This window comes from Apis mellifera, linkage group LG1 (assembly GCF_003254395.2).
Source record: "Apis mellifera strain DH4 linkage group LG1, Amel_HAv3.1, whole genome shotgun sequence".
NCBI lineage: Eukaryota > Metazoa > Arthropoda > Insecta > Hymenoptera > Apidae > Apis > Apis mellifera.
The window spans coordinates 1,764,397-1,791,712 of NC_037638.1; the positions used below are offsets into that span (position 1 = coordinate 1,764,397).

At 30.7% G+C, this 27,316-nt stretch overlaps 1 protein-coding gene and 2 long non-coding RNA genes across 11 annotated transcripts; 2 read left to right on the forward strand and 1 right to left on the reverse strand.

Annotated features, from left to right (window-relative positions):
* Positions 1 to 1,025: 1,025 nt before the first annotated feature.
* On the reverse strand, positions 1,026 to 9,737 carry LOC102654998. 4 transcript variants are annotated; one of them, XR_001703024.2, is made up of 7 exons: positions 9,602 to 9,737; positions 8,870 to 9,223; positions 8,395 to 8,632; positions 7,230 to 7,780; positions 7,070 to 7,158; positions 1,433 to 6,987; positions 1,026 to 1,345 (listed from the first exon to the last, which is right to left on the reverse strand). It is a non-coding gene; the product is annotated as an uncharacterized LOC102654998 (long non-coding RNA). The 4 variants fall into 4 exon arrangements; XR_003306529.1 differs by lacking the exon at positions 1,026 to 1,345 and having other exon boundaries at positions 6,257 to 6,987; positions 8,870 to 9,008; positions 9,084 to 9,223; XR_003306531.1 differs by lacking the exon at positions 1,026 to 1,345 and having other exon boundaries at positions 6,257 to 6,987; positions 7,230 to 7,282; positions 7,448 to 7,780.
* Positions 5,843 to 24,706, forward strand: LOC409327. 5 transcript variants are annotated; one of them, XM_026446238.1, is made up of 5 exons: positions 7,588 to 7,727; positions 14,190 to 14,357; positions 19,873 to 20,132; positions 20,933 to 24,413; positions 24,491 to 24,706. In XM_026446238.1, exons 1-4 carry the CDS (start codon positions 7,659 to 7,661, stop codon positions 21,030 to 21,032), a joined length of 597 nt encoding a protein of 198 aa, XP_026302023.1. In that variant the 5' UTR covers positions 7,588 to 7,658; the 3' UTR covers positions 21,033 to 24,413; positions 24,491 to 24,706. The 5 variants fall into 5 exon arrangements, with proteins under 5 accessions (XP_397559.1, XP_026302023.1, XP_026302028.1 ...); XM_026446243.1 differs by having other exon boundaries at positions 24,539 to 24,706; XM_397559.7 differs by lacking the exons at positions 7,588 to 7,727; positions 24,491 to 24,706 and adding an exon at positions 5,843 to 5,981 and having other exon boundaries at positions 20,933 to 21,796.
* On the forward strand, positions 15,018 to 16,190 carry LOC113219405. Of its 2 annotated transcripts, XR_003306535.1 has the most exons (3): positions 15,018 to 15,665; positions 15,755 to 15,946; positions 16,089 to 16,190. It is a non-coding gene; the product is annotated as an uncharacterized LOC113219405 (long non-coding RNA). The 2 variants fall into 2 exon arrangements; XR_003306532.1 differs by having other exon boundaries at positions 15,022 to 15,946.
* Positions 24,707 to 27,316: the final 2,610 nt, after the last annotated feature.

Below are 27,316 nucleotides of genomic sequence, written 5' to 3' on the forward strand. Positions count from 1 at the left end.
AAACGCTATTGCGGAAGGAATCACATAAATTTAAAAGAATTTCAATTTTGTCCTCGTTATTTCACGCTATTTTTAATCTAAAAAAGAATTGAAAAAGAAAAACTATTTATTTTAATTATTATACTTTATTTTTTATAACTTATTGAAATTATTTGATAGTGATATTTTAGCTTGAATTAATGTTTCTCTGATATGTGATAATAATTTTTCGAAAGACTGAATTATTTCTTGACTTAAACGAAAACGTAGACACGAAATTACGACGAAATTTATCATGATTATTACGTATGAAGGGCCTCAAGTACTGTATAATCTTGTATGTGATTCTTTAGTGAAAAAAAGATCGCGAGTAACAGAAAAGAAAAACTCTACTGCTATTGTAACTTTCAGAGTTTAATAAAACGTTTTCACTAACAGAGAATGAATTTCAATTACAATAACCTTTCTGTGAAATAAAAAAATATATTAAAAAATATACTTTGACTACTTTTTTTCACAATGAAAACTATTATATTTTTTTTTTTGTTATGATGATGATTACAATTTAAACGAAAAAAATTTTGATATTATTTTCCTCTCAATTACATTTGCTATTTCAATTAAAAATATTTTTTTAATTTCAATTTATTTCGATATGCAAGAAAATTATTCAATGAAAATGAAATATTCGGAAAATAGGTCGAAACTACGTATCCACAAATAAATTAAAAAATAAATCGAAAAAGAATTTTACGCTAATGATTAAATTTATTACTACTCTGAAAGATCAATCAAAACAATTAAACCAAGAAAAATTGTTATGCGTTTCATATCTCTTGTATTTCGAATATCCTCGATAAAATCATTGAAAACGTTCGATGTTTTTATTGAAAATAAAAATATTTCGAATAAATTTAATTCTAAATCCATACACGGAAGATTAATTACAGAAGAAATAAATTTTTCTAAAATTTTTCTTTTTTCCTAGAAATTTCTAGACGAATAAATTATAATTATTTTCATTTCCAAAGAAAAAAAAACAGTAATTAAAATTATTATTTTGAAATTCATCTATAAAACGAAATATTATTTTTCCTTGAAAAAAAAAAAGAAGAAAAGCAAACAATTTGTTTTGAACCTACATTGTTGTTTTGGAAAAATAACTAACTCTTTTGGAATAATAATTAAGGAATAAGATACTTGGGCTATTTAAGAGAATCTTGATTCTTGTTTGTGCTGGTTTCACGAGTATACTCAAGCAAGCGTTCACAATTGTCCACCAACGCATTTCATTTTACGTTTACGTCAGTGGATGGAAACGGAGTCTCTATCAATACACCATGCAAATTAGGATAATAAAATTTTCCTGAAATAGAATATATCTTAAAAGACAGGAATCGAGTTAAAATATATTAAATCACTCCATAAATAATACTTCTAAGAAGTTACTTACTAGAAATTTTTAAAATTAAATCAAATTTGCACAGCTGCAACTTACTTATTAACTGGATGACGCGCAAGCTCAATAAACAAATGACTAATATTTTCGATTATGCACAGTAAAAGCAACGTTAAGAAATTAAATTAATACTCTATAATATTTTCCATCAAATTCTTCTGATTCTAGAATCATTTGTTATTTTCTTAGTTACAAAATTTTTTAAATGGCAAAATCTTCGAAAGGAAAAGTACATTGGTTAATATTATCTTTAAAAATTGAAATTATCAAAAACTATTAAATTATTTCATAGTATTAAGAAAGCATAGATTGTAGCAGAAGAAAGAATATATGAAAAATTTGTTTAATAATTGTTCAATAATTAAAATTTTACTTTGCACAAATAAATACATATCGTTTTATTCGTTGAAAAAAAATATCCTTCTGAAAAAGTTAGCGTCAAATTCTAAGTTTGAATGATGTGATTTCTAAAGTGAAATATTAATCAAAATGCAAGAATTATCTTATCATTCCCAGAAGAGCGACGACGTCACACTGTTGTTAAGTATTTGGTTATCCGTATTTCCAAGGAACAATTCTTCATTTTGACACGAATCAACGATTAATTTCCGAGAATGGAGAATATTCCACCACTTTATCGATTCAAGGCTAATTAGGTAGTTTCTTCGTATCAACGCACTTTCCATGAATATTACAACGCATTCAATTCCAAACATTCTTCTAATTTTCAACGTAAATAAACACAACAAAGTTAATTTTTCGAAGAAACATTTGCAGTTGAGAAAAAACAGCAGATCCATTAAAAAAACTTTTAAAAAATCACAAAAATAAATAAACTGCTTATAAAATTATTATTTGTGTTAAAAAATGCATTAATCGAACAAAAATATTCCACTCCTCGATTTAATTAATATTCGAATCGAGACAAATCGTTTATCAAATATCATTAGTTAAATATCGATGAATTATCTTTCGATAAAAATTCGATCGTCCATTTAACGAGGACATTTAACGTAGAAAAATATATATTTTGCTCGTTACATCGCAACCAGTTAAACTTCGATGCTTAAAAATAGATGTTAAACGAAGGTTCTTGAAAGCTGTCCGAAGTTGTTCGATTACAAAGCATGTACTTGGTGAAAAGATATATCGATATGTTCTTAAGACGCATTCGATATACTTATATACTCCCTCTGCCGTCAAACTAACCTAACGAACCACTCATTACCAATGATTCAACGATGGCGAAAAACGAAAAATAAAAATAAAAATCAATCGATTAAAAGGAATCACTCCAAAATTTTTCCAAAAATTCAAGATTTTCGTACGTTTTGTAATCCGAGGACCAGCGTTGAGATCGATTAACTGAATCTTCATTAGATTAGAACGTTATTATTGGTTACTTAATGCAAGGTTAATTACGAAATTAATTATTGCATCGCGTTAAGCTCGAATGGAGACCGGCAACCTTGTGGAGAAGGTCTCATCGATATTTTATCGATAGCGCAACACCTATACTACGTTGAAACGCTCTAAAAATAATCTCTCTGAACAGTACGGACAATGTGAAATCTGCGTCTTACATTCGATGTTCATGGAAACCGGTCAACTTTCCATTTGTGATCATTGCATAGAAGTTACTCGATCAAATTTTTTCTTCTTATTAGTAATCACACTTTTGTCATTTGTGATAAAATGAAATGTAGAAATTGCGACATGTATATCTTTAATCAGAAGTCTTGAGACATTTTCTGAATAATGCTTTCTTAGCATTTACATGTTTAAATACAAACTTATCGATTATTCGAATGATATTGATCATGATTTCGTATGATTTATCAAGTGATCGTCGATTTCAAGGAAATTCAAAGGATAAGAAATCTCGAGCATTTTCATTACGATAGTTATAATTAACATGTTTAAATAAATTTCAATATTTAGCAATGAAAAAGAACTAATAAAAATATCGTGTGGGTGTACGCACACGCAGACCGATGTTTCTGAAACTTTGTACAATATTATTTGTTTTGCAATTGCAAAATACCATATTGCAAGTAATGAAGTAGATGCAATCGATTTTAAATATAACATCTGTGAAGGTATGTAATCAAAATGATTTTTCTTTTATCCAAAATTATAACGTATACGAAACAGTTAAAGCGTTTTCCTTTTTTTAAATCGTCTTTTTCAAACTTTAATAATTCGAAGTTGGTTAAAGAAATTACGGAGCGGAGTAAAGTGGAGTAAAACATAATTTATCAGACAGATATCAACGATTCTTCTCATAGTTTTGAAATGATGTTTGAATGAAAAAAAAAAAAAAGAAGAGCACGCATTGCTTGGAAACATCAAATGGTTCGCCTTGCATTGTAAAAATGTCAGTGGGTGAGACTAAAGGTTAAAGGTATGTTAAACAAAAGAAAAAGTAATTGCACGGTGAATAAATTACGATTTGTAATAACAAGATGATAATATTACAAGACAAATCGAAGTATTCGAATAATCGTATAATTTATCGTATAATTTATTTTCTCTATTATTATCTGCTATATTTTCAATTGTATTATTTATTGTTTCGTTACATCATTTTAATACAACGATTAATCGCTTATTTGTTTAAAATGATTTTTGATTCGATTCACGAATTTTAATCATTTACCAAAATCGATGAACGTTCTAAGACAATTAAATATTGATGCAGATAATAATTTTACACGTATTAGAGAAGCTATATTAATATCTGTTAAACTTTAATCTTTTAATTATCTTCATGCCTATTTAAGCTCAAAATTTGAAAGAACGTGTTAATCAAAATGCAAAATTAGTAGGCGTGCCAATATTTATTATTAGTTCTAGGTGAATTCTCTAATATTTATCTTCCATTATGCATGCGTGAAAACAATAACAAATTGTCATGTACACTTATTGAAAAAAGAAACAGATTAAAACACAGAAAAATAACGTTTAACAACATCAATATGCAATATAAGCTTATTTGCATATTAAATAAAAAAATATAAAGAAAAATTTACATACAATTAATAAGTGTATTTAAAATTTAAACTGTAAAAATTACATTTCAACGAGAAAATCATAGAGATCCATGAAATGGATTTTAATTCACTATTATACATTTGCAAAAAAAGCTTGCCAAATAAGGATAAAAAATATAAAGAAAAATTTGCATACGATTAAGTAAGTGTACTCAAAGTTTAAACTAACTTTAAAATTACATTTCAGAAAAGAAAAAAAAATCTTCTACATTTCAGAGAAATATTTTGCTCAATGCGAATATATAAATAGCGTATTGTATTTCTAAATATCACGAGCTATAGCCGAGCATCTGAAGCCTAACAGACTTGAATTATACAAACATATGCATACTTGTTGCATCGTGGATCTCGACGGAACGCAGGTAATAACGAGCATCACATCTAGGTTCAATAGTCGGCGCATGATAAATAACAAATAGAGGGAGGCAAACAAACGAGAAACGACGACAGAGGAAATCGAAGTTCAAATAGACGTGAGCAAATTGCACGGCAAATAGAAAGAATAGCCTCGTGGAACGAAGTAATCTAAAAGGTTAAAATTTTGTTTCAAACTGTACACGCACGCATGTAGTAAACATATGTATATACATATATATATATATCTATTGTATATTCTCAATCTGTGTATCGTTCAGCTTCGCAAGATAATTTTCCTAATTATAATCATTTTCATGAAAATTTTTACTAAAATTTATGTATCTTACAATTGTGTTTAACATTTGCGTTAACTTATTTTAATTGATAGAATTTCACATATACATGTGATGCGAATTAGAAGCACAAAGTGCATACAAATGCAAATATCTATTATGTATTTCTAACAAGTCACAAGATAGTTTTTGAAACACTCATTTTTACATGAAAATTTTTAATAAAATTTATGTATCTTATAACTTGTATTTTTAATTATTTGCAATTAAATGATTTCAAATCTTTGATTCTTCACAAAACAATACACTCTGAATTTAAACCCTTAAAATTTTCCATTCAAATCTGTCGAATCTAAAACTTCCCAACTCCGATTCATTATATACAGATTTATCAAAAAAGAAAATAAGAAGAGAGTTGCATATAGCAAAATTAAGAAGCACTACACTTGAAATATACGTATATCAATGAATCGAAGCGAAAGGTTAAAGGTGCGTTCGAGGTTTAGTGTGAATGCACGCGAATCCACGTGAGGTGGCCAGCGCAGGTGTGATCGTACCTTTAGCGCGAGTGGGTGGCCAGAGGGGGATGGCTTATCGACCAGGATGCTCTAGGCTCCAGAAGCTCAGTATTCGCGGGACCACCACCCCGTCGAAGCGATCTCCTCGTTCAATCGGGATATAAACGAACAGTGCTTGCTTACAACCTCTTGTTCCATCGTTATATCACACCGATGTACCGTTCGTCGTGAGAACGAGCCTTCTCACCTGTCATCCCGGTTCTATCCTCCTCGCGAATCGACGTTTCTTCAACGGAAGCTCTCGTCGAACGCAATAATCAAAGTAAGTGTTTCCGCATCTTTGTTTCCTTTTTTTCTTTTCTTTTTCTTTCATTTCTTATCTTGATGGTGGCTTTTTGAAAGGAATAATTGATTTGATCGGGAGTGGTTCAATTATTCTTCGCGAGAATTGAAGATTTCTTTGAAAAATTTGTCGAACGCAGAGTAAATCTTTCTTTTTGTTTTTCTTTTCTCGACATTTGGTTTAAGTTATTTCGATGGTGATTGGAATTTCTTGGAATAATTGAATTTTGATAATTGGGAGTGGTTTGATTATCCTCCTCATCTTATAGACTTAAGTTTGAATTCAATCCACTAAATCTTTCTTCTCTTTTTGTTCAACCTTTGGTTATTTTTGAATGAAGAGAATTTCTTGGAGGAATGTACAATTGAATTTATATAAGATAATTGGCAAGTTTTAATCGGAAGTGATTCAATTATCGTGGATAATGGATAGTGATGAGTATAGTGTAAATACAGGCGGCGTCTTGCGACTTCCGCGACATTTTCTCCGGGAATGGTGGGTGGATTGAGATACATGCTGTGTTGTTAATGGAGGATAGTTCAATTAGGTTGGCTCGTTTGTCAATTGTTTTCCTCTTGGCGTAGGTGTCGGGTAAATAACATTTGATAGCTGAAGATTGTTGTGCCAGGTCTTGGAAGAGGCGATATAGAATAATGGTTTCTTCGGGGATAGTTTGTCACTTTTGTCGTCCATTCTCGCTACAGTCGAATGACCCAGTTGATACTCGAGTCGTGGATACATGAGATATTGCCCGACGACCTGCGGTGACCCATTTATCGATTCTCCAGATTGAAATGAACTATTTCCACGATTGTTTTCATCACGTCCATCCTTGCGCGCCTCGCGCATCTTCATTCAATAGTTCCTTCACTTCCTTCTTGCCACCAATCCAATTATTCGTTCAAATTTCACTTAACCGACCAATTTTTTTTAAATAAAATGCATCTATCCTTTTGTCCTCGTTTTCATTTCTTTGAAAAATCACCTGAAAAATTATTACATATTATTATACATATTTATAAAGATTATTGTTATTACATTATATTAATGAATATTCTTTTATGCACAATTTTTTACTCCTTCAGTACATTTCTCTATCCTGTCTTTTCCTTCATCTTCTTTCTTTGAATAGAAAATTGATAAAAAAATCTTCTACCTGAAAAATTCGAAAGGAATGAAGAAACATTGTCGAATGGGCACTCTATATATAAGATACAATTTTCTTACCTCCATTTCTCGCGCGCAAAATCCATCCTATCTTTTTCCCCTTCGCCTTTTCCCTCGAATTATAAATAACAAAAGATTAAAGGGAAAAAGTGTTCTTCCATGGGAAATATTCGAGCATTGTTTCCGGTCAAAGTTGGGGGCCAAAGTTCGGCGAAGGGGTCGCGCATTTAAATCACTCTGCAAATAGATAGCGAGGCGAGATGAAGGGGTACACTGACCTCGATTACCGAATCCATCGAGGCGGAATACAGTTGTACAGAGCTGGAACAGAGCCAGGGGCAGAGTTGCAACTGCATTTAGCACGGCTGCCAGCCCGTGAGTCAATGTACGAGGAATCCCTTTGCACACAGAGGATACGACGCATACGTAAATCAATACGTAAATTGTGCTCACGAGGGAGCCTTTCCACCGATCGATAATTAGGTCTCGATGAGAATCAAGCTGGATATTCGATTCCGTTTTCTACACGTTGCACGAGGAAGGGCCTCCAGCTTTAAGGTAATCGCGTTTCCGCTCCCGCCAAACGCGGCCAATCCGGGGGAGAGACGTTTCTGGAAACGATATGGAAGATTTGTAGTTTGAGAGACAAGTGAATTGGGTTTATTGATAATAGAATGTGTGTGAAAAACATGGAAGAGAATCTGTGAATTTTGGAAGAGAAAAAGAATAATAGGGTGATGGTTTGATGCAATAAATAATGAAATAATTGGTGCAATTTTTGGAGAGGAATAATGATAATGAAAATGGAAATTGTATGTAAAGAAATATAAAAATTGAAGATTAGAGAAGTTCTGTTAATTAGAGAAGATTATTTAAAGTAAATTATGCACCAGAATACTTGTGAAAAATTAGAAGAAATATTTGTAAAAATAGTTGACAAATTGTATACACGATTAATTGTAAAATATAAGAGTAATTTGTTTAGAGAATTAGCCAAGAATCATTGATTTATGACGAAAAAAAAAAAAGAAAAAAGAAAAAAGATCATGTCGAGAGTATATCTGAATGATTAATTAGGGTTGGTGAAAATGTCGGAATAAATTTATGAATTATGTTGAAATTAGATTTTAGATTCGTTTCTAGAGAGAGAGAGTGAGACCAGGTGGTGGTCGTTATGGAACGCTTATTTTCACGCAATGCACGGAACACCCCTATAGATTGGTACCTTCCGCGAAAGGGTGAACCACCTTCGTGTCGTGCCACCTTCGATAAAGTTGATTTGCATGCACCATGCAAAGGCGCGTATTTGCATAAATACTTCCCAAGTTATTTTCTTTTATCGTTAGGACTGCACACCTTCCAAGATTCGTTCAATTAGACCGCCTTGATTCTGGCAAAAAATTCCCTAGTCATTGACCTTCTTTTTGTCATCTTTAGTTTCAGCCAAATCTCGATGCTTTTCCCTAAAAATTGTTTTATTTCATCAATAATTAAATTAGAATATGGGAAAATTCATTTTTTTCGAATGAATTTTAATCAATATTTTTTGTGAAAAAAATATGCAATGGAACACGCTGAAATACTAATGAAAAATAATTTTGGTTAATTTATTATGAAACAAGTGTAAATGTAAAACTTTTTTCGAATATTTAACTTTACAATTTTTTTTAAATTAGATTCATATATTATGTATTAAGTACCTGATAGAATTTATATATATTTTTATACTGTATTTTCTAGAAAACTGAATTGAATCGCACGGCGTGGACGTGCAAAAGCCGTTTATCGCGGTCAACAATCTGTTTATTAATTTTTACTCGAAACTCGTCGTGGCGTGTCCTGTTAATCCAATTTTACAAATCGATTATTTTATCATGCATGAAATAGATTATCGATCGCCCTCCAATTATTTACATTTTATGGCCAGGAACTGGATCTTGTGAATATATATAAAATATAAAATATAAAATATAACGTGTATATCTCCATCTGGACACGAATCTTTTCTTTATTTCTGTTTTTCTTTAAATACTTTAAAATATTATTATATAAACCTAGAAAAATTAGTTAAATTAGGTTAGGTTAGATTAGATTGACAACTCGATATACTCGAAACATTTATGCTACTATCCATTTCAAAAATAATTTTCCTTTCAAACTTGTAAATATACCAATTTTAATATACCAATAATAAATATAACATAAAACAAGATAAATATAAAAAGTGTTAATATAAGTGTAAATATAAAAAGTTTAATCATTTTTTAATGACTCAGGTTAAGGCTATATAAAATAAAAGATTTCCTTTATATTTTGATTAATATTTTCTATTTTTTAACAATTTTTTTAGATCAATTCATCTAGAAAATAAATAATAAACCTAGAAAAATATTTTTTATAAATCTTAATGCGAAAGAAAATTAAAAGAATACCTTCGAATTATTCAAAAATTCTCGATACGTCACTAAATTTTTTTGAATAAATCATTCATCTCGAATCAAAATTTAATACCAACGAAAAAAATCATTCTCTTTTGACCATCACGTTTCATCTCAAACGAACCGAAAAAATTGGAACGAACCACGGCAGAAAACAGACGAGTCCACTCGCATAACGCGCCCATATTAATCTCTATGTGTGTTCCCTTCTCCTTTTTCCTACTCTTCTTCCGTCGAGAAAAAAGAAAATACCCGCGAGCTTTTGGCAAAAATCCAAGACAGAGTGGAGTACTGGTTGCACATTCGGCGCGTCTATAGCCGTTCCACTCTTCTAGCCGGTGCACATGCAGCCGCAGCCATGACACCGGGAATCAGGCCACTGTCCCACTTTACGCCTTTCCGACCGATAAAGGTTACCCGTTCGTTCTTCGTGCACGTAATACCGACTCGATTGCGAAACTCGTACGATTCCTGAAAACGAAAGAGGTTGAAGTTCTTGCGACGAAAAGAACCGAATCGTGTATAAATCGGGATGACTGAGTGCAATAGACTTGACCAATCGGTATCCTTGGAATTTCGTTTAGCGACACATAGCCTATGTGAAAAACTGACAAGAATTGAACAGAAAGATTCTGAAGAGGGCAGCTTTGAACTTTGCGATAATTAAAGTTCTTTGAACTTTCGAATTTATTTCGTTTTTTTTTAATCGTAATATTTCTATTTATGGTTTTTTTGTGATTGTTTTATTGTGATTATAGATACAGTTATCGAGAGAAGGAATAGGTTAGCTTGATAATTGGAAGATATTGAGAATTAGTCGTCACTTCGAAGAAAGATTTTATTTGGAACTTAATCATGGTAATTCGATTAATTATTAATTAAATGAGAAATATATTTCTTTCTGATGAAATAAATCATAAATAAATAAAAATATATTTGTATAATGTATAAGTAATACATATATAATAAGTAATATATATATTTAATATATTATAATATATTATAGTATAAGTAAAATATCTAAGTAAATTTTATTCTGAAAAGATTTAATTATATAGGTAACATACAATAAAAGCTTGTCTCAACTTAAATGAAGGTAGAACGATAAGATAAAACAAATTTGAAGAATGAATATTTTCAAGTAGAAGACGCAATAATCTTTTCATCAAAACGAAAGGATAAATGCAGAAAAATCTTAAAATATTTATACTTTTCTATTTGATTTCTTCACATCTGTCAAGTTTTGCTCAGAAATCATGCGTGTGATGAATATCCTGAGTATGTAACGCATGGTAACAACCCATATTGGATCGCGTGTCGTTCATCTCTCGTCCTTCGTGAATGTAACCGTGGACACGCGAGTTCGTGTTTATCATTAACACATGTGCAGAATTATTCTTTTATGAAATTAACAGTGACATACAACAAATGCTGCCTTCCTATAACGTAAATAAAGAAACATTTTCAAAAATTTAATTCTTTCAATGTATCATGACTTTCAAAAGAATTTTAATGTTTTTTGATTAAAAATTATCATGAAATCAAATCAAATAGTCAGATAGATCACATAGTTTCAATTTTTTTAATACAGAAAATTTTTTAATAAAAAAGTTAAAAAAATACTATTATTGAATATTCATATTCATCAAATTATCAATTTTGTTTACTTAAGAAATTTAATTTTCAAACAAAGAACATCAAAGCTTTAATATACGAAATAATTTTTCTAAGAATCAAAACAAATCTATATCTTTGAATCATATCAGCTTTTAAATTTAATTTTCTCGTGAAAAATACTAAAATCCTAACCTAAAAAAAATAAAAAAAAGGAAAATGTTTCGGTATTTCAAAATCATTGCACAAAAAGCTTTTGAAAACTAGCTAAACTAGAGAAACACGATCAAACGAGTCCCTTCAACGATGACCTTAAAAACACCGACCGAGATATCGATTCCATGCTACGAAACTGGATCATTTAAATCATCGATGAAGACGAGGCGACTTGTCGGTGTTCTAGACGTGAAAACGTCTCTGTTGGCCTGTTACTAATTTCAACACGACCGGTTGATTTCAAGAGGATATCAAGAAGGACACGAAAAAGGGGTCTGTGATAGTTTTCTAGCCGTGCAGCTGCACCCGGTGCAAGCTCTGCTGTTCGATAACCGAGGTGCAACGGCCGTCGGCCCCAAGAACGTATCTAGGCCACCGGCACCAGCATTTCCACCACCACCAACCACCACTGCTAGCACCATCGATATCATTGCTACTTCCACAATCATCGCAAACTATCGTGTATTAAAATACTGTGATATCGTTGTATTGTTATATATATGAACTATTTGGAAATCAAATTTGGATCAATTCCAATTTTATGAAAAATTATGTTATTTTATTACTAAATATGATTAATGTTTGATTTTTTTCAAGAATCAATGATTGATGATTGGTTAAATTGTTTTAAAGATATGATATTCTATTGTTTAAAAATCAAATTGATTAATTGTACTTTTTAAAAATAGGTGTTTGATTTTTCAAGCAAAATAATTAAGTTTGGCTTCTATATGATTCATATATTAGATTATTTTTGTTCTAAAGATTATTTTTTATGACATTTAACTAGCTTTAATGCAATTTATAGGATTATAATAAATAATGCTTTATCAAGATTCATTATTATTCTATTTGATGTGTAATTATAAGATCAATTTACATATAATCTAATCAGTGTGTACTTTATTAATTTTCCAATATTATTAATTGATAAATTTTACTAAGAGAAAAGAATTTTAATCAAAGAAACATACATGTTCTGGAATCACACTGGAAAAATGAATATCCTATCATTAATGGGAAGTAAATCAGATTGTATATTTTTTAAATTACAATCACCAAATGATAAAATATTCAAATGATCAATTGATTCATCTAAAAATTTATTAAATAATTTAAAATTATTAGTAAACTTTTTTTTATACAAAAAAGTATATAACAATAAAAGTTAAGAATAACTTTTTTCTAAATTGTTTAATTTTTTTTTTAATATTATTAAAAAAAAAAAAATAAAGAACTATATGTCATGTTGTAAATTTAAAATAATTACTATCAGAAATTGATTATATTGATTATATTACATTAATCAATATAAAAGGTCACTACTATTTTTTTATCAAACGTATGCACTTTGATAAATATTGCAAAGTTATGTATTTGTTTTATAAAATTATTTTTGCACGAATTATTTTTGTAACAGCAATGACCCTATCCAAAATTATTATCAGAAGTTCATATCGCCTTTTAAATGCAACAAAAAATTTTTTCCCCGCATTTTGATTATATTTCTTTTATTTTTTTCAGAAAAAGATACTAACACGAGAGAAATTAACAAATAATACTTTTCAAATTATCAAATCCTTTTTAAATTCTTATTAAATAAACCGAACAAATTCAATTTCACCGCCAATCAACACTGTTTTCACGATAAAAAGCAGGCGTAAAACTTTCATACAAAGACTTCGTGCCAAGGACACGATCATTAGTCGCACTTGGAGACACAAGTTTCCATTTAACATCAACGTTCTCAACACTCATCACCGCCTCTACCATCGTGATAAGAAATAGCAATAGGAAAAAGAATCGGAATAATATATTTCTTCAGAAGAAGAAAATAAAATCTACTACACATGTGAAAGGATATAGCGATTGCCACGTGTTGAGCGATAAGCTCTTTGCCATGGAAATGCGACACGCTCGGCTCCTCTTTGTAAACGTGGTAGAAAAAAAGGGATTGTTCGCGGATTGATCGAGAAAATTAAAGCCAAGGACAGGCTGCAACCTATCTTTGAGATCGTAGAAGAGGGTCGCGTTATTGCTGTTTTATCCTCTTTGCCGTGGCTATTCAACAAGGGGGTTTCCCTTGTTTTTCCCGGATAAGTTGCTGGACGTTGCGAGTGAAATAAGGTTAGAAGAAAGTTGTGCGAGGACGATGGCGACGACTCGAGGTGATAAGTCGAAAGACAGTTGGTGAAATCAATATGTAATTTTATGTGAAGTGTAACAAATGAGTGAAAAATATTCGTGCACGATAACGACAATGACATATTTTCAAATAACGACAAGAATGTATCTATAGAATTAAAATTTATAATTTAAATTATATTAAATATAAAGTTTTGTTCAAGGTGTTGTAAATATTTTATTTTTTAATGGAATTATAAATATAATAAAATAAATTTTATGAATATAAGTGAATTATGCTGTTAAGATAAATGCATCAGATAAACAATCTTTTTTAATGTAAGAAGGAAAAATATTCGAAGACGTATTATTAAGAATTGACACTCGCATTTCACACGAAAAGGAATTGAAATTGCAAAAGTTCGCTGATTGAATATATCATGTGGAAAATTATTCGTTATTGATCGATTGACTTTTCTATAGTTTCTCTATCTTTTCCCTTCTCTTTTCTACCCTTCTAGACTGTTGTTCTAAAGGAAAATCGATATCCGGTTTATTGGAAGTTTAATTAAACATCGAGTCCAACGACGAGAATAACGAATTCGTTGTGTATGTTTTCTTTTTAAAGATGATAACGGCGTTGCCAGTACCCTCGGTGAAGGTCTTCCACAAAACCTATTACCAGGAGAAAGGATCCAGGATAGGGAATAGTCAACCTGGAAGCCCTTTGGCCGAAAGCGAAGCAGTGCTGGCGTTAGTTGATAAGGAACCCCCGGAATATTACTTCTGCGGCAAGGTAAGAAATATTTCATCGATGAATTTTTAAACTTTTAAAAATAATATGATAATATTTGTCTAGATAATATTTTCAACTGTAAAAGGTTAATGTGATGTTTATTACATATAATAATATATTTAACCTCAAAGTTTATTTGTATTCAAATTTGTATTAAGAAAATAGAGAAAATGATATCATTGAATACATACATCTCAATTTTTAATCTCAATCGATTTCCAAGATGACTCAGTTTCCACAATGTTTAAATATAACATAGCACAGAGATTACGAATCGATCCCGCAATTCGATGATTTACATTTTCTTCCTGAAAATACGTGTTATATTTTTCCAAGAATTCATTTGTTAGTTTGGAATGGATCAGTGATGAAATACAAGCGAGAGGTTTGAATAAGCGATAAAGGTAAAAATAGTAAATGATCAAAGATTATCTTTTCTTTAAACGACGATATCTTGGGAATCAAAAGTTGTATCGGAATAAATAAAATAGCATTTGAAGGGCAAGATTCCACGTTTCTAATGATTGTTGATTCGTTGACCAAATATCATTATCTTTGGAATTATAGCGGTTCAAAGTTTTTCTAATTTTAATTAGAATTTAATCAATTTTGAAGTATATTTCAGAAATAGATATATTTATTTTTGAAAGAATATTACTTACAAATCTTTTTTAAAAATATATTAAAGTTAATTTTAAGTTAATTAAAAATTTCTTTGATCGAAACGAAATGAATTTTCATTCAACTCGATTCGTGTTTAATTATGTTGATCAGTCAAAACGTGTATATTATAAATTCCATAAATTTTAAATATAAACGAATCATCTTGTACTTGTAACATTTATAAAATATGCAAAAAAATAAAAAATATATTATGCGTGTAATATGAAAAGTATGCAATTTGCATGAAAATCTAATCATTAAGAAAAAATAGTAGAAATTTATTAGAAATGCGATCTCTGAGTGGGAGTCCTTATTTATATGATTTATTCATACAAAATTCTCTAATTATTCCGAAGAATATGGGGCAAAGAGCAAAAAAAACGAACGATTCATCTCGCAATGAAGCGAACTGAAAAAAACGTTGAAAGGACACTTGGATAGAGAAGTGACACATTGAGTCAGCGTTGCACAGCATAACCTATAAGTTCGATCGTTTCTTGAACACGTTCGACCACACGTGAGAGCCCTCCAATCGAAAACTTTCCTCCTCTTCTATATCGAGGTGTAAGAGTCTTGGAGGGAGAAAAAACTGATTCGACAGAAAACTACCGAATAAAACTGATCGCCGCAATAGCAATTCAAAAGGTCAGATCTTCGTTGTAATTCCTGTATCCCCTCTCCAATATAACCTACACGTTTTATGCTTACGCGTCATATTTTTTTTTAATAATCAGATTAAAGAGAGAAATTGTGTGGACACTTTGTCGGATTTTTTTTCTCACACGCTTTTTATAAACAGAATTTCGAAAGTATACTCGGCCGGAATACACAATGGACGTGATCCGCATAAGGAACTCGCAAACGTACGTAGGCGAAGGAAAAATTGAGCGACGCGAGGGAAAAACTCACGCGGCGAAGGAAGAAAGGTTGGCGAGGTTATGATCAATCGTTTATGAATTTCAAATCATCTCTGCTTCGAGATCTCAAAGGCAAATTAGCCGCGAAACTTTCGATCGTTCCGGATATTTTAGATTTTATATATATATATATATATTTTATTGCTCGTAGGTCGAGAGAAGGAGGATCATCGATGAAACAAGGAATCTCGAATGCGAAGAAATTCGGAAAGATTTATCGGAAAATTAGAGAGAAAAAGAGAAGAAAAGAAAAGATTGAGAGAATTTTTCATGAAAACGCCATTTTTGAGTATATTTTGCGAGAAAAAAAATTATTTTGAAAAAATAGTAGAAATTTCAGTCATATGATCGAATTCTAATTGTATATAAATATATTATTTTGTATATAAATATACGATTATTATTTTAGAAAAATGTAATTATGAAGATTCAAGGAAAATATTTGAATTATTTTATATAAATTGTTTTTTTTCTTTTTTATCACTTCATTTTAAATATTCACTTATAATCAATATATTTATCAATTATAATAATAACAAAAAGTGAAATCTAATGGAGAACAATTAATTATAGAAATAGAAGATTCAAAAGTGGAATAAAAATGTAAATATATTTGAGAGTAAAATTCTTTCACATTGAGAATCACTATCGAATGTTATTTTTATTAATAAATATTGACATTAACAGTGAAAATTCTCTCGACAGAGTGCCTTCTAAAATAATTCCTAATAACAACTTTTAACACTTTTACTTTAAAATATACTCATACTCTTAGTACACAGAAAACGTCGAATAATCCAATGTATCCAAAAAAATGCTCCAACGTATCTCAAAAAATTTTTTGTTTAATTTTTCTTATCTCTATTCCTCATCTCTAATTTTTCTAAACTGTGCCAATGATAATTAAACTCTCTCGTGAAAAATAAATTTCGTGAATTTAACTTTAAAATCCACATTCGAAGATCTATTTTCTCCATTTCTGAAAAAAGAAAAAAAAAAACACTTAGACGGAAATTTCTACGAATTTCCCCGTAATCCATTGAAAATTCTCCAATACTTTCCGAACTCTGTTTTATCTTCTCTGTTTTATCGTCCACGCTACTGCACAAACAATTCGATCACGAGTCTATGAGAAATCGCTCTCTACCAAATTGGCCGCGCAAAAGTTTCGAAATTAACTGTGAATTCTCCTCCGTTTAATTGTCCATTGGAAAACATGGATGCACCGCGTTTAACCGTGGCAAATTACCGGGATTATTTCGTCGGTGTGTTAGTGAGTGACGTCATTGGAAACTCGTGGGCGTTGTATGAACACGATAAAAGACGCGTACGTAGTCCTGTTTGGATTATTTATTTTCGCCTCTTCCCGCCTCTCACTCTTCAATCCGAACTTGATTCTTTTATCATCGTTCCCCCCTTTCCACGAGTCGACACTAAATTTAGTCCCTTTTTTTTTTTTTTTTTATACCGGAATAAGTTTCTTCGTTGTTGATACAAATCTTATAGGAGATAATAATACGACGTGGAGAGGTTATGTTCACTTAGATCGATTCGACTCGTGTTTTACTCGTGTAGATTCTAATTGTGCGATCGTAAAAGTGTGATACGAGAAACCTATACGAAGTAGTGAAATCTGATATCGGTCAAACATTTTTCGTTTAATTTCTCTCTGATTCTGAAAATTATTCTTTTTCTCGTTAAATCTCTTTGATAAAAAATATATTGATTCATTAATTTTTGAAGAATGTATATAGAAATTTCCATAGTTTCTCGAAAATAAAAGTTCAATTTCTGTTTTTTATTTAGAAAAATCGATTCGAAGTTGAGAATTTCTATATTCGTTTGTTCTGTAGGAATTTTTTGAGGAAAAAAAAATTTTCTTTCAATTGAATTAGATCCTAAATGATATTTTACCATGTATAATATAATCTGTATTTTTTTTTTTAATGAAAATAATTAACCTCAATGAAGTTTGAAAAAATCGTAAAGGATGATTTCTAATACGAGAGAAAAATAAACGATTTAATTGACCGATTAAAAGCTCGAGTATTTTTTTTCAAGAGATTATTTTACAAAAATTAATTTAAAGATTAAAAGTCAATGCGGATCAAACGCGTTGAAAAAGTGAAGGGAAAAAATCGATATCTGAAGGAAGATTTATAAATAGTACGCACACAGAATTGAGGAGGGTGTATACAACTTTTATTTGCCGAATAAATAGAAACGTCAAATAGAAGTTTCCAGTGTTTCACGCGATAACGATAATAGTGTGGAAGCAGGAAGCTAAATTTAAATTTCTGCCAGTGTTAACTGAAAATGGCGCGATTCGAAGGAATTAATTAAAATCTTCAAGGTTCAGCCTTGAAAGTAACCAATATTGTTCGAACTATACTACACTGTACACGTGATACAGGGAAAAACAGATAGGAATTTTCGACGTATCCTTTTCCTTGAAAATTCACTAGCCTTGAAAATTCAAAAGCAATCCCAGAGAATCCTTGAACGAATAGGAAAGAAGTTTGAACAATCTATCAAAGGCTTTTATGGAAATTTTTTTTTTTTTTAACAAACTTATCTCACTTTACCCGATTGAAAATTATTGCTTGTTAAAATTTTCTTCAAAGGCGAAATAAAGTGGGAAAGTTTTTAATAAAAAAAAATAACTATATGTATTGGTACTCCTTTTAAAGGAGAGGAATAAGTGATTGGTAGATTATATTAAAGAAAAGTGCGGTAAATATTTTTCATATTGCCCATCATCTTTATTATGTAATCAAGATTAAAAGGTTAAAGTGGCTATATAACAAAGGGCTTCAAAGGAGGCTTTTTGTCTCTTATTCATTACCTCGCCATTATTGTCGCCTAGATGCATTCAGCCTTAATGTCCCATGCCCTTTTATTCATTATACGATTTTCATACAAATAAAAATCGATACGAAATAACGTTATTTCGTTGTTTTAATTTAATTAGCAGCAACTCTTTTCATAAAAGCAAACATCTCGTTACAAAGCTCTTGTGCAAGGCAACTTCACAAGTTGCAAGAATATTTCAAGAATCGCATTTAATTAAGCCGGTGTTCAATGTGCAACAACGTAGTAGAAACAATGTTTGCTTTTGTTAATTCCGCGCATAAAGGAGAGCTTCATCGCAAAGGAGAAACTTCCAGAAAGTCGAAATTCCATTTAATGTATCCCTTAATTTAATAAATTAATACAAGAAAGTGAAAGAAATCAAACATCATCGTATTCCTTTCAAACTGTTTGTTTTTCATTAATTATACTAAATCTTAAAGTGATTATACTTTTGATCAAGACTTTTTCCTTAATTTAATAAATTTAAGTTTTAACTACGTTTCATTATTCTATGAATGAGGGATTAAAGAGTGAAACTGACATTAATGATAAGATAAATATATTTTTTTTGTTACATATATTCCTTAATTTAATAAAGGAATCATCTTTATATTTCTTTATTTCTTCCAATCATTTTGTTTCATTAATTATTCTACTCTTAAAATAATTATACTATTAAACAAGATTTTTTCCATATTTTCTCACATTTAATATATTCCTTAATTTAATAAACTAAACTTCCAACTAAGAATTTCATTAATTATAGTGACTTCTTAAAATGACAGCAATAAACAGATTAAAGAGTAAAACCGATGAGTCTATACTATATAGACTAATACTTTTTCTATGTTTTCTCATTTAATATATTTTTTAATTAAATAAATTATACTTCCAATATACATTTCATTAATTATTACTCTTAAAATGACAGCCAATAAACAGGTTAAATTGTAAAGCTTATACTATTGACGAAGACTTTTTCATTAATTATACTCTTAAAAATGACAGCAATAAACGCCTTAAAGACGATAAAATCGAGAATATTATATTGATCAAAGTTTTTTTCCGCGTTTTCTTCAAAGGTCAATTCGTTACACGTGGTGGTCGGGTCATTGTTGCTGGGCGCCGTGGTGTTGGTTGTAGGCTTGGTGCAACTCGCGCCCGGGGCAGAAGCTGCACAAAACTCGACCGCCCTCATCGTCGTTGGATGCAGTTTGCTCGTGGTCGGTGTTTTCCTCGCGCCCCTCAGAGCGCTGTGTATCAAGAGACAGAAGGCTGCGCAGAAGGATGGGACGCATCAAAGAAGCGTCACCAGTATAGACATGCTGTTGGCTCAACACAGGTGAGAGGGCAGATGCCAACTGTTTATTGCTTCTGTAAAATTGAAAATCATCGAACAACGCGTATGTTTCTCTCTCGTTTGTTTCCTCTTCAGATTTCGAAATCGCGTAACGATTCAACGTGCTTTGCACGTTCGATCCATTATATTTTCATTGGATTACAAATATACATGTGTTTTCTGCTCGATTCGATTTTGATCATTTATTATTTATCGAGAGTAAAAATATCTTTGTTAATTGATATTGTATTTTTTATCGAGATACATATATCTATTTATTCTCATAATCTTAATCATTTATGCGCAAAACAGATATATTAAACGTTACAGTAGTACCAATTTTCTGATCAATTTCTTTATCTTTCTATAAGAACATACAAAACGTATAGTATACATATATGCATGCAGTATCCAATTTTACGTAGAAAGTTAATGTCTCGTGCGTTCGCAAAGCTATTTGTAACACAACGATCACACGAGTAAGATGGCCGACCACACGTTGGCCTTGGTATTTACGGAATTTTGATTTTTTTTTTTAAGCTAGCTGCCATCTCTTGTTAAATAATCTTTCCATAGGTAAAAATCGATATTTCACTCATTATTCAATAATTAATTAATCGTAGATAATTAATCCATAATTTAAATTCGAACAGTTCGAACAGTAATTAAATATATAGAATAGTAAAAGTACTTTTCTTCTGGTATATAATTTTAACCGTTATTTATACGATCGTAAATAAAAAAAAAAAAAATATAGAAAATAATTCCTTTAAGAAAATTCTTTTTTTTTTTTTCACAAACAGAGATTTTACGGTTCTGACGCCGGACGAGCTGGAGGACCTCGTAGGCCGGCCGACCTCCGCTCTCGAGAACAAAATCCGCAAACAGGGCCAGAATACCTAGGTATTGCCGGCCTCGAAGAAGGCCCATCCATCCTCGCCATCGTGCTCGAACACGCCATCGTCATCGACGTCGCCAGGAACTAGCTCATCCATCCTCTACACTCATCGTTACGACTCTCGTGAACACAGTCTGGTTTAAGCAAAAAAAGAAAAGAAAAAGTGGGGAGGGGGGGGGAGAAAAAGGAACAGAGGGATAAAAAAAGAAAAAAGAAAAAAAAAATAGAAAATGGAAAATAAATACAAGAAAAAACAGACTAGCGTTACCGTGTCAGTTCGTTCGACTTTTTAGACAGAAAATTCAATTCTCGATGCACGCCCGAACGAGTGCAACACCCTCTATGTGAAGATGTGTCTACGTTTGCCTTCACTTTGATGCGAGGCGAAAGTTGGGAAGAAAAGAAGAAAAAAGAAAGAAAAAAGAAGAAAAAAATATCCTTGAAATTTTGACAATTTCACGGGCGCAAGAACGAGATGTACGAGTTTTGTCCTTTTAATTGATAAGCACTCGCGATAGGAAATCGCCTAAAAAAAAAAAAAAAAAAAAAAAAAAAAACGCCAAGTTCTTTCCGGATTGTCGTTGCTTCGCGGACTCGGGGTCCAATTTTTCCGAATATATATTGCACAAAAGATGGATGGATCTTTGGAAATGGGATCGAAGAAAACTCGACGACAGGAAGATGCCAATTGTTGAGTCAAGTTCAAGTCTTGATCCGCGTGGATAAAAGAAGAAGAAAGAAAGAAAGAAAGAAAAAAAAAAAAGAAAAATGAAGCAAAAGGGACCTAATTATGCGGCTGCCTTCCTTTCGATCGTCGATTTTTTAAAAATCTCTCGATTTCATCACCACTTTAGGATCTCTCTCTTCTCGAGCACGAATGCGAATGTTTCTTTCATTTGTTTTCAACTGGCACGCTTGCTTCCTTGCTCGCGAACGATCCTGTGCGAATGTTTGTATCGAGGATAATATAGTACAGTAAGTGTGTTAAGTATACAAAGTCAATCTCAAAGTGGTCGTTCGTTGGCACGAAAATTGTTGGATATAATTGTGGAAATGGATACGGATATGCATGTTTCACCGATTACGTTTCAGCTTTGCATCCAAATCGATCCGTGAGTCGCGATCAAGAGAGGTTAGATTTTCTTTATCAATGACTTTTTTCTTCACTTGCTATATTTTAATGCAATAATTTTATTAATTACCATTATCATATTTTTAGAGATACGATAATACTCTCGATTTTACTTTACTTGGAGAGGAAAGTGTTGCAAACTGTCTTTTTATTCTTTTAGAATAAAAAAAATATATATTGCTATATATTTTAATAGATATCAGGACGATTTCGCTTATCTTTCTATGGAGGAAAGTATTTTATTATTTTATTTTTATTTTTCTACTTTTCCATTTTTCCATCCTTATTTATTTCTATATTTTTCTTTTCATTATGCGCGAAGAGGTTATTTTGAAGTGTCACGAAAATTGGATCGCAACTCGGGAAAAGGAAAAAAAACGCTGCGTTAAGAGGTAAAAAATAAGAGTAGCGTTTTCGACACGATTGAAAAAAATATCTCGTACGCACGAAATCTTAAGGTATCTGCCTTTCTCGTTGCGCTCTCTCGTTCAAGACTGTACCAACGATGAAACTTCAATTATCGTTAATCGAGAAGTTCGTATATACACAATTCTTCGAAGAATCTTCGACAATGGGAAGAAGTAGAAAAAGAAGAAGAAGAAGAATCACTGAATTGTGAGAGAGACAATTTCGAAGGCTGCTTCACGGCTAACGAACGCTGAAAATTTTTCGATTGTTCGGGAGAAGCATCGTTTTACCACCAAAGAGACCAAAAAAGCAATTTCGTTCTTCGAGACTTCATTGTGTTCAAATCGCCAAGATACAAGTCTGATTCTGAAGCACGTTAATTAATCGTTTAAACGTTATATTAAAAAGAAACAAAAAAATAAAAAAATAAAAAAAATAATATAATAGATTGATGATTGTGCCGCTGATGTGAGAGAAGATTGTATAATCAATCGCAAGTTTTTTCTATGAAAATTTAGATTAATTGAAATTACTTCATTGCAACAATCTCATTTCATAGAGAAAAAAGAATATATATATAAATATATATACATATATTATGCATGAAACGAAAGAGGATAAAAGAAGAAGAAAAGGGAAAGAACAACAATAGATGGTTAAAATTTGCGATTTGGAAACGATCAAGTGAATCATCAGTATGTGTATGTAAGTAGCTTGGAGCGGCCTTGTTATAATCAACAAACACCCTGCAACACTCGCAGAATATTTTTAGTCGGGTCTCGATGCACCCGATGTTCACTTGCCAGTAATAAACATTTAAACGAATAAATTCTCACATTCTAACGTATATCTATCACCGCATGATGTATTTGCACATATCTTCGAAATATTAAGTAGTAACTGTAAAAAAACAAATTTTCGAGGAGAAATGGGAGGAGGATATTTTGAAAAGTGGAACAGAGTGTGACCGAGAGTCGATGGAGGCTTCTTGACCGAACAGAATAATCATATCCAATTGACATTTTGATTCTCTGATGAAACTGAGAAAGAACTCAACAAACGACTTACTTCATTTAAGAACCATCCGTTTAGAAGATAACAATGATAATTTAGCATTACCTTAGAATATAATTTCTTTAGACATCCATCTATAAATCATAGCATAGAAGAGCACAGTTACTTTCGAATATCGAGTTCCTGCTAAATTGTCACGATAATGTCTTGTCAATACTCTGTCTGTGTTCGAGACAAGTTTTCAAAAAAAGAAAAAAAAAGGATGAGAAATGGGTGAACAAAAGAAAGTCTATATACACATATATATATATATATATGGACTTACTTTGGTAAATATAATATTTGGATAGTATAAAAAGAAAAAAGATAAAATGTAAAAAAACGATTGCACCAAGTCGATCTCAATCGAGATAACTTTGTGTGATAACGTTCTAATTAATTAAGCTAAGTGAATTTTACGAGCGACGATATATTTCATAAAATATTTTTATGATCGACGAAAATTATTCGAGGGAAGAATTTAAGGAACAAAGCGAGAGGAAAGGTTTGCGATATATACATAAATAATATAGACATATACGTATACATGTGTCTTTTAAATTGTAGTAATTAATTTCACGGACTGTTTGTATACAGATACATGACGAGATTGCGATATGCGCTTGGATCGAGTACAGGATTTTTACGTGCTTCATTGGAACACCAAAGATTCGTTGATTCTTACGACACAACGTGTTTTCCATCGTTTTCATTGAGGATGGAAAAACTTGAAACTTCGAAACCTATGTATTAATATTATCTTGATTGAATACTTGATTTCACTTTCATCAAGGTAAGATATTAAAAGATGTTTACTATTGCCTTACTACAATTTAAAGAATTTTCTCAAATCAAAATTTGTTACGTAAGGTTTTTTAAATAAAGAAAAATTGATGATAGAATTCTTCTTTAAAAAAGGAAAGAATAAAAGGAATAAAATAAGCATTTTAAGTTTTATGAGACCTTTGAGAGTTCCACCTTGTCAAATTTGAATTTCTAAAATATCAACTCATCTCTTGGCATTGTTAACACGATTCTCTGAACGTGATTCATCAAAAAAAAAAAAAAAGAGATTCACCAGTGTTTTCATCAAAAAATTCTTCATCGTGTAACGATACTTATGTTACAACAACGAGGGATGATGAATGGAACACGGTTCACCGTCCAATGTGAACGAAATCGTGGAACAATGATACAACGTTCTATTCCAATAAAAAGGAGAATGAATAAAGAAACTCGTGGTTTTGAATTGTTCGAAGACATAAATTATTATCACGTGTGATTATAATCGAATTATGGTGGACGTGTCACGGCCGAGGAATGGAGGTCGCGAATGTTTGAAACATACAGGAATATTTAATAAATGATGTGCTTCATATTACGAAACATAAATCGATGTTTAGGCTTAATCCGTAGGCGTTAAGGCTGCTCTCGTTCGTGTGTGTTAAAAAAGAAGGGAAGCAGTGAACGAGACTCTCGATTGTTGGATTAAACGTATTGTCAAATTTATAATTGCTCGAGAAACGATCGTGTCGATCTCAGAAAGGCTGTTAGAATCATATTTCACGTTTTCTATCTCATAATATAAATGGTAATTATCATAAGAATCTGGATTCGATTCACTTTATACGCCCAGACCAGTTATTGATGATTGTTTTTTTATTAAATGATTAAATATTGTATGATAATTAAAAAAATTATCTATTTGAAAATAATTATATATATAATTAATTATGTATAAAATAATATTAAACGCTGTTGCGTTGATCTGAAATTATATACATTTATAAATATTAAAATATGAAACGGATAATATTGGAAAATATTATTACAACAGAAATGAATATGTATGTGTCAGTCTATCTCTTAAAAGTTTATAAATATTTAATTAAAATTTGGCTTATATTTGCATAAAGTCATCAAAATATCATAAAAACGTGTACATACCAATTACCATAACATCAAAAAAAAAAAAATCAAATCAAATCATCATTTTACATGTATCCATAATGTACTCCTCTTTTAAAAATTGTTTAATATTTAATCTATTTGAGCTTCAATTGATAATCATCGTCTGGACGTGTTGAACGAATTCAGCAATATCATAATCATCATATATGAAATATCTATATATCGTTGTCGAAATTTTTACCAATTTTCTCATTGATGGTTAAATGATAATGATGTGTATGGTGTTCTTTCCAATGGGGCAAAAGAAAAGGTGACTAATTCGCGCTTGTAAATGTAATATTAAAATATCATCATTTCGAGGATGCGAGTGAACGCAGCTTAGTTAAATAATCACGTTTTTTAACGTAAAAAAATCACTGAATAATTGCGATCAATTTCATTTCATCGGTGATCGTTAATAATAATAATAATCGTAACTGTAACGACAATGTAAGATTAAAATACGATAACATTACATAACTAATGTAAATTGATATAAATTAAGGAAACATAGAATGTGGATAGACAATGTAGCATTCGTTTCGAATAATTGTCAAGCAACAATTCACGCAACGTTTATTTCCTTTCACAGCCAATCAATGTGATTTTCAAATCGAATCCTTTTCTTTTTTCTTTTTTTGATCCTCAATTAATGAACTCGAAACATTCTCTCGTAACATTCTACGATACGAACATGTAACAATAAATACATAATTTAGTTTAATTTTCATCGTTTCGTAATAAATTGATTGATATGTATGCAAAAACAATTGATTTGTTATATAAAATGGACATTATCCGATAGATTATCCGATAAAAAAAAAATATTTTTCATTTCATTAATTAAGGATCAACAAAGTAAGGTTTTTTTTTTTTTTCTTTTTTTTCCCCCTCTTTTTTTTGTTTTGCAACAAACGATGAATTTTAAAGGAAACATATCGAGCAAGCGATACGTAGATAACTATTTTTTCATTGCCATTAATATATATATAGTTGAGAGGAATAAAAAGAAAAAAAAAAGAAAAAGAAAAAAAAAGAAAAAGAAGGGAAAGAGCGATTAAAACGACGCTAGAGATTTTATGCTGCTACCAAATATTTGTTTATTTGTCAATAAACGATATCCCATTTCGCTGAGATCTTCTTCTACAGTGAAATAACGTTTGCCTTAATTTGTAAGATGTTCGTTTTCTTTACATATTATATGTATATCTAAATATGTATATGTTAGGAAAGTTAGCAAGGACGAATAGTTTCGACGAAGAATAAGTAATAAATGAATAAGTTTCTAGGCGAGCAAACAATTATTTTCGAACGTGAGATAATTTGTAATAAAATAAGGAAAAATGCGATGGAAATATTTTTGGGAGAAACTGTGGTGATTGCGTGATTTTTTGGATTCATTCTATGTTCTTGATGAATATTCGTTTATTCCTGATTATGATAAAAGATTATTAAATATCGTCAGAAATTATATATATATTTATTTTATTTTAAATTGTAAAGTTATCCTTTCATATCTGACGCTTCAGTAAATCAATGTCACGAATGTCTTAGGACATTGTATTTTTCTCCCCAAAATATTACTTCCATGGTAGGTACTTGATATAAAGCGAATTTGGATAAGGTGCAACAAGGAAAATGCATTATTCTTGAATAATTTTCTTAAAATAATTTTACCTTGAAGAAAAAAAAATCTAAATTTGTTTATAATTCGTATATATAAAATAGAAATTTGTTTTATAATTG